Here is an 8401-nt window from a genome sequence, read left to right on the forward strand (position 1 = left end):
AGAGTTCTTGAAGGATCAGAATACACAACAGCTTCTTCGAAAATCCAAGTACAAGCGCTCATTATATATAAAAAGACAAGGGTGTTACAAGCAGCAAAATGCTTTACAAGCATCATATTTTAATTCATTTAGCCATTCATGTGATTTATCTTGAAGACATTTGTGTGATTGTTTAAGAAAGATCATAAGGAAGGTGGAAACAGTGATGGGTTTATTGCAGTGCTGTACAACAAGCATTATATTCACCACACCTATCCAGCTAGAACAAAAGGGTTGGAAGTCAGCATTATGGGTACATAAAAGCCTGTCCATGACTATTGATGTTATTTCTAGGAAAATTAAACAAAAACTAAAAATATTGTAGTCAAAAAGTCACATGAACTCATAAGGCTACTTTCACACTCGCGTTTGGTGTGGATCTGTCATGCATCTGCACAGACGGATCCGTTCAGATAATACAACCGTCTGCATCCGCTCAGAACGGATCAGTTTGTATTATCTTTAACATTGCCAAGACGGATCCGTCTTGAACACCATTGAAAGTCAATGGAGGACGGATCCATTTTCTATTGTGCCAGATTGTGTCCTAGAAAATGGATCCGTGCCCATTGACTTACATTGTGTGTCAGAATGGATCCGTTTGCCTCAGTTTCGTCAGACGGACAACAAAACGCTGCAAGTAGAGTCTTAATATCCGCCTCCAAAGCGGAATGGAGACAGAACAGAGGAAGCCATGATAATGCATTCTGAGCGGATCCTTTTCCATTCAGAATGCATTAGGGCAAGATTGATACATTTTGGACCCCTTGTGAGAGCCCTGAACGGATATCACAAACGGAAAGCCAAAACGCCAGTGTGAAAGTAGCCTAACAGTATTAAAAGGGTTGTCAACTGTAGACAATTTTATTTAGTTGAAATAATTTCCAGTGCTGCATTTATAGCATAATGTCCTGTTTCCCAGTTGTAAGCTGTGGAAGAACCCTCCTGTTTGTGTTTAATATCCTTACTGTGCCACCACAGGGGAAAATAATAAATGATACACTGCCCATTGAAATAGTCTTCTCTTCCCAGCATTCTCAGAACTTCCAACTCCCACAGGGATGCAAATCTATAAGCGTCAAATTTTTCTCAAGTCCCTTACTCGGGCATCAGGTGACACTAGACCTAAAACATATTTTGAATGTTTATGTGACATATGCCTGCCTTATCTCACTTGAATTGTTTATTGAATGCACCTACTGACACGTCATCTCTTTCCTACTTGATTAATTTGGAGCGAGACCTAAATATCACTTTTTCATTCGAACAAAAAGACCATAATTATACTTTGACACATAAATCCTACATTTCAAGAAGAATATAGGTAATGGGTTTCTGGATTATCTTCAGATGGTATAGTGTGTCTTCCAACTTGCATTCTCTTTTGCCCACCATCTCTTCATTATGTTGGAGGTGTGGTGGGGATCAGGGGATGATCTTTCATATCTTTTGGGTTGTCCTGTGTTGGCCAGCTTCAGGTCACGGGTATGGCATATTTCTACTGCATTTACTGACCATGTGTTACCTGACTCCTTTTTTCTTTTTGTTGTATCTCAGTAACATACCCCTGTCTACATAATGACATTCTGTGGTACATCTAGTGAGTGCTGCAAGAACTTGTATTCAGTCTCTTTGTAGACAAACCTTGCCTCCTATCTGTGCTTCAGTGGTATGAAAATGAGCAGTGTATAATGTGATGGAAAAATGAATCAAACCAGCAAAAAAGGCAACATGGACAATCACAATACATTTGTAAGTGTCTTGTATTAAGTCTTTCTACATGATAAATGTCATTTGCAGAAGTGAGACAACCCCTTTAAGTTACTACTTAGGTATCAGTGGAAACATCTTCATTTGGATGCCTAGGGGACACCTTGAGAATACTTACAATTATTTTCCGGAAATTCTCTCAAATTTCATGATTTATTACTGCTAATTATCTTTTATTCTGTCATCATTATGTAATCTGATTCAATCTGATTTAGGTAAATTACAAATTTTTACATTAGAGGTACTGCCTAATCCAGTGCTAATCTTGTTTATAAAATGTGCCTGGTATTGCAGAACAGCCCCATTCTGCTTAGATACTAGGATAGCTCTGTTTATAGAGAAACATATATTTTTTTTTATCTCATGCAACCCCTTTAATCGTAACTAGAGATGAGTGAATTTCCTAAGATTCTATTCGAGTCTAATTCAGCCAATCTGAAAAGCCAAACACAAACCAAATCGAAAGTGCACCAATTTCCTTGAAAAGTTCCTCCGACCTCTCTCTCTATCTTACCCTCTCTAAACTCCTTCAAATCAAATCATACAAAACTCAGGGTGGTTAGAATCAGAAGTTTAAAGAAAATTTGTGTCAAATTTCAGAATTTTAGAATCATGATGTATACACAATATGCAATAGAAGAAGAAACTTTTTATTCATGAATTGCTAAAAGGATGAATGGCAACAATATACAGTGTTACACAAGAGATAACATTAGTAAGGTGTATCGTAAGCAATGGATAGACTTTAGGACATACAGCAAACAATAGATCATAGAGAAGTACTATACATGATTCAAAGGTGCTTACAAGTAATAGATCAATCAGTAATGGAATAAATTGATTTCATCGTTCCCATTGTAGAATCATAATATATTATACTACAAAGCTGGCTATATGTACTGCATTAAGACATCATTTCCGATGTATCATCTATGGAGTTAGCTGACTGCATCCAAACGAGGCTGTCATTTTGTAGTTTCAACCATTAAAGGATTTATCAGACTTATGATAAAGAGTCCCAGAAACACTCTAGTGTATTGATTATGTGTGGTATTATATTATAGATCCTCCCCATTCACTTGAATGGGGAGAAGCTGCAATACCAGGAAAAAAAACTAGTATTCCAATGCCAGACAACTCTTTGCTAATGTAGCTTACTAGTATACCGTCAGTTTACTAGTATACAGTAACATTGCTGCTGTCAGTCTTGCCCAGCGAATTGTCAGTTGCTAGACTTAAAAGCTAAATGTTTGAAATAAGTAAGCAGAAATCATGCAGAATATTGTTAAATGAGAAATTATTGCAGAACGGTATCCCTTTGCCAATTTTCCACTTTAGCGCCAAGCCCCAAAACAATTAAAACTCACCCTGCAGTCATGCTAATACAATTAATTGCTGATATCAAGAGGAGAAAAACAGAACTGGATCGCACATCCACAATGCTATGCTTAGATCTAATTAAACTCGCTTCTTAGCGCTGAGAAGCGAGTTTATTTAGATCTAAGCATAGCATTGTGGATGTGCAATCCAGTTCTGTTTTTCTCCCCTTGATATACAAATAATTGCTGATCTCCATTACACATGGACATTAATAGCTCACAGAAAGCCCATCTTCAGTCAACACTGGATCAGGTGTGATCAGAGGTTCGACTTTCAGGGTTCCCTTTGTTCCATGCTGTATCTTCATGATGGGATGATCACATGAATTAGTGACCATGTTCCTTGGTTTGGTGGCTTTTTCCATGGTCAGATTCATGGGAACTGACATGATGTTTTGAGAGGCTTAGTGATACTGCAATGAGAATTAACATGTTTTCATCAGGTTTATGGCCATTCCAGGTGTTTCTATATGGGTTGAAGAGGTATTAGTTGTCACATAAGAAGACAAAAGTATTATAAGTAGCATATGGTAGGTGACGGCTCTATTATATTAGGACAAAAAAACTTCAAGTTATGATTCTGATGTCACAACGTGCTCAATGGGTATTTTGGGGTCTATAATATTGATGACCTGTCCTAAGGCACAACCACTGATCTACTGTTGCCTAGTTCTAGCATATCCACCAGAACAGCACAGCTCTATACAGTGGTGTGAATAGTTCAGCAGAGCTGCTCCAATTCACTTAAATGGGGGTAGTGCTGCAATATCATTCATGACCACTATTCAGAGTATGGAGCTGTTCTGCTGCCTGTTAGAGAGCTTAGCAGCCAGTCCAAACAGGTCGAACACCCCTTCAAAGGGTTATTCGATAGGATGTGCCATAGCTATCTGAAGGACCAGAGTCCAATCACTAGGATCTTCCACAAAAATGAGAACATTGGCACAGTGTGCCCTGTTGCTGATGCATAGGTGCCAGGAACGAAAGTCTATGGTAAGTTACAAATACAGAATGCTATGCTTATATACGTTGTAGGAATGAACAAGTTCTAGGATGCAGTGTACTGATCTGATTGGATTGGCATATCAGCATTACAGACTGTGTTACTTACGCTCTTTGCTGATCTTTTCCTGGTGGTGATGCTCTGGCATGCTGCAAAAAATAGTTTAAAAAAAGTACAGTGTAAAATTTAAGATTATTACAAAAAAAATCTAAAGTTAACTGAATAATTTATTATTTCCTGTCTTAACCCCTATAGGACCACACCTATTATGGTGTTAGGGACCACAGGAATTTCGTTTTACAGTAGTAATTACTGCATTAGTTCTCTCTCTCTAGCTAGAATAACTGTTGAGAGAATTTATTTGGACATTTGTACTACCTATTGGAATATTTGAAAAATTCATTATTTGGTGGCTTTAACTTTCAAGCATATCATATGACATTATAAAATGTAAACATACTGAATGTCCTGTTCTTCAAGCAGTCTTTTGTATGTGGTGATCTCCATTTCTAGATAGGTAGTTTGATCCATAAGAATCTTGTACTCATAGATCTGACGCTCAAGTTCTGAACGAATATTCGAAAGCTGATCTTCAACATTGTCAATCAGGATTTGTAGATGGGAAAGCTGAGAGCTAAATGTTGCTTCAGTCTCTGCCAAGGAACATTCAAGAGCTGATTTCTGCAATCAGTCAAAGAAACTTTAGTTAAATGTTTATGCTTATTTTACACCAAGCTAAAGTTACCGATGAATCCACCAGATCATAAACGATACAATGACGCCTCTTTAAGATGACAATACAAAATTACATAGAAAAACGTTCTTCTAGGAGAGTGGTATTTTCAAAGAAGTGGCAAATACTGTATACATAAGAATTGAAAAACTATACGCGAAAATCTGGTCTTGAGAAAGAAGTTATTCTTTAAGGAGATTTTATTGTACTGATATAAGGTACACCCAACTGTGAGAATACCAAAGTACCACACTTCCATAGGACACACCTAAACAATAATACTATGAAGATACCTACACCCACAAAATCCACCTCAGAATGAAAATGGACCAGTGATACTACACTGACCCACCTCTTTTGGTAGGGTTACCATATAATGTTCTCATATTTATAAATGAACTCTTGCATTTACTTGGAGAACTATATTTTACCATGCTAATTTGACTTTGTAGTTCAATCTCCAGGGTCTGCAGGCATCGCTTCAAGTCAATAACTTCAGTTTGCACTGACTGTAGTTGTTCAGATCCAGAAGCCACCTGGTGGTTTAGTTCCTCACTCTAAAGGAAAATTAATATGAAGTTAACAAATAAACAGCACACAAGCATATCATTTCTACCAAGTTTAGTGAAATCTGTTAATTTACCCTAGCAATGAACATGCTTTCAACCTCCTTGAGGTTCCTTTCCATCAAGTTTTCATATTGTTCTCGAATTTCAGACAAGACTCTATTGAGATCCACAGATGGTGCAGCATCCACTTGCACATTGATCCTGGCACCCAGCTGATTACGCAGAGCTGTGATGTCCTTCAAGATATAAAACAAAGGAATATGTTTTTGTAGAAAAAACTAGAACAATGAAAAACCAAGCCATATTTCCTCAGAGGCAATTTTTACACAAGATTTACTTACCTGTATGACAGCATTTGGAAAACAGGTGACATTCTTTACTTGATAGCATCTGAAACTTGTGCTGCCCATGTTAACATAACTAAAATGCAGTACTGTGTGAACCTGTCAATAGTTTGTGTAGAAAATACTGCAACTACTAATGACTTCTGACTCCCAAATTCCCAGGTTAGTTGTCATGTAGCCAAGGCCATCACAGTGACTTAAAGTGCATCTGTCAGCGGATCTGTACCTATGAGACTGGCTGGCCTGTTTGATGTGCGCTTGGCAGCTGAAGACATCTGTGTTGGTCCCATGTTCATATGTGCCTGCATTATTGAGAAAAATAAAGTTTTAATATATGCAAATGAGCCTCTAGGAGCAACAGTGATGTTACCAATACACCTAGAGGCTCAGCTCTCACTGCAACTGCTGCACCCTCTGTACTTTGATGGACAGGGCCAGGAAGTGTAAATGATATCACGTCTGACTGGCCGTGTTAATAAAGTGCAGAGGGCGCGGCAGTTGCAACCTCTAGGAATAATGGAAACGCTCCTGTTGCACCTAGAGGCTAATTTGCACATATTAAAACTTTATTTTCCTCGGCAATGCGGGCACATATGAACATGGGACCAACACAGATGTCTTCAGCTGTCAAGAACACATGCAACAAGTCTTACCTTTTACTATGATAGCTAGGCATTTCCAGAAATGTTCTATTTAAGTAAGTCAAACTTTGAAAGATTGTAGAATGGCATACTCTGGTTAACCTTCTTCAATTTCCATTTTGAGGGTGCATTTTAAGGGTAATGATGAAGGGTTTAAAGATTTGTAGAAGTTACCTCTTCTTGGTGCTTCTTCATCTGCAGCAATTCATCCTGCAGATTTTGCAGTTGCATCTCCAGGTCTGCTCTCTCTATGTTTAGACTTTCAAGAACTTTACGTAATCCATTTAAGTCAGTCTCAACAAAATTTCTCAGTCTAACCTCCATCTCATACCTTAAGAGGAAGTAACAGAAAGCAATTAGAAGTGAATGCCCTGCGTACAGTAGTAGTTACAATTCATAGCCGTTGTAATGTACAAATTAAAACTGTCCAATATACCAATTCACACATGGTTATGTTATCTAACTTTATATGTGATTGGACTTACTTGTTCTTGAAGTCATCGGCAGCTAGTCTGGCATTATCAATCTGAAGGACAATCCTGGCATTTTCGACAGATGCTGCTGAAATCTTTAATAAAGAAATATTAATCAGTGTTATGTACTATATTTTAGGAAAACTATACTATTTACTACAGAGATTAAATCTTCAAATCTCTAAGATTCAAATCATACTGATTTATATCCAATAAAACATATTAAATTGAATCTATCTCACATAGACCTATAAACCCTCAAATAAACTTTTTCCCATATTAATTCTACTTTTTACCTTATTTTGGAGTTCTTCAATGGTTTTGTGGTAATGCTGCAAATCAGGAAGTGATGTATGAGCATTTTTCTCATACCACTCACAAATCTTCTTCTCAAGATGCGTATTTTCCTGTTCTAGAGAACGGACCTTCTCAAGATAGGTTGCAAGACGGTCATTCAGAAGTTGCATTGTTTCCTTCTCATTGACATGGTGGAAAAATCCCTCATTCTTCCTCCCGCCATGGCTTCCATGGCTTTCATGATTATGACTGCTATGTCCACTTCCATAGCTACTTCCATGACTGAAAGAAGAATGTTTGGAGAAGACAATTGGTTTAATTGGTCCACTGTGAGAATGATGAGGCATATGGTGAACCTTTTGGTATCCTCCAAAATGGGAACCTCCATGATGAAAAGATGGGATATGGCTAGGGAGCTTAGGAGTGTGACCCCCAAGATGAACACTTGACTTGAAGTGTCCAGAAAGAGAATGGGTCTGCTTGTGCTGGCTGTGGCTCATGTTGATAACGTTGGATTCTTGAGCTTGGTTGGATCTCAATGTATCTTCCTAGGAAGAAAAGTTGATGTCTTGCAGCATACAGGTCTCCTTTTTTATATGCTATGAACAGTTTGGGATGTTGAAAGTAATGTGTAATTTCCATATAATTATTAAAATTCTCAGACTTTTGTTGTTGTCAGCATATTACTTAAATTACTTAAATTAGGTCTATTTGGCTATTTTCAGAACATCAGAGAAAAAGGCATGGCCAGCAATGGCTGTGATCAGTTCTAATTGCCTTTTAAGCTTAATTATATCAAATGGCAAAAGGTAAACTTTTGACCCACCTCATTGATTTCTAGGTGTAAAGCATCAAAGCAGATTTCAATCAGACATTACTTCAGGTTGTTGATCTAAAAAATCTCTTAACTAGCTGAGCCACTGATGCATAAATAAAAATAACCATACAAATACCATGTGTACAAGTATCTATCTATAGTATATGCTATATACATCAGATTGCCAGTTGAAGAGATCTTTTGTATATAGTCTTGTGTTCTGTTACAGTGGTATATTATGAAGTTGCTTATGATAACCAGTAAGGTCTAACTTCTATTATAAAAAAATTAAAAAACTTGACAGTGTATTGGTGCCTACCAAATCCCACTAACAGC

General features: G+C 37.5%; 1 protein-coding gene across 1 annotated transcript; it reads right to left on the reverse strand.

Moving 5' to 3' along the window:
- Positions 1–84: 84 nt before the first annotated feature.
- On the reverse strand, positions 85–7454 carry LOC121005676 (keratin, type I cytoskeletal 42-like). Its single transcript, XM_040438452.1, has 7 exons — positions 7248–7454; positions 6964–7046; positions 6653–6809; positions 5568–5729; positions 5356–5481; positions 4652–4872; positions 85–259 (listed from the first exon to the last, which is right to left on the reverse strand). Exons 1-7 carry the CDS (start codon positions 7416–7418, stop codon positions 85–87), a joined length of 1095 nt encoding a protein of 364 aa, XP_040294386.1. The 5' UTR covers positions 7419–7454.
- Positions 7455–8401: the final 947 nt, after the last annotated feature.

The sequence above is a fragment of the Bufo bufo genome, chromosome 6, assembly GCF_905171765.1.
Source record: "Bufo bufo chromosome 6, aBufBuf1.1, whole genome shotgun sequence".
Lineage (NCBI taxonomy): Eukaryota > Metazoa > Chordata > Amphibia > Anura > Bufonidae > Bufo > Bufo bufo.

Bases quoted from the DNA above. Each gene is read 5' to 3' on its own strand.
- LOC121005676 (XM_040438452.1), bottom strand. From the start codon at position 7,418: ATGCAACTTCTGAATGACCGTCTTGCAACCTATCTTGAGAAGGTCCGT. The intron at 5,730-6,652 runs GTAACTTCTACA...TATATCTTGAAG, and splicing joins TGAAGAAGCACCAAGAAGAG to GACATCACAGCTCTGCGTAA. The intron at 260-4,651 runs GTATGTTTACAT...CTTTTGTTCTAG, and splicing joins CTTGAAGAACAGGACATTCA to CTGGATAGGTGTGGTGAATA.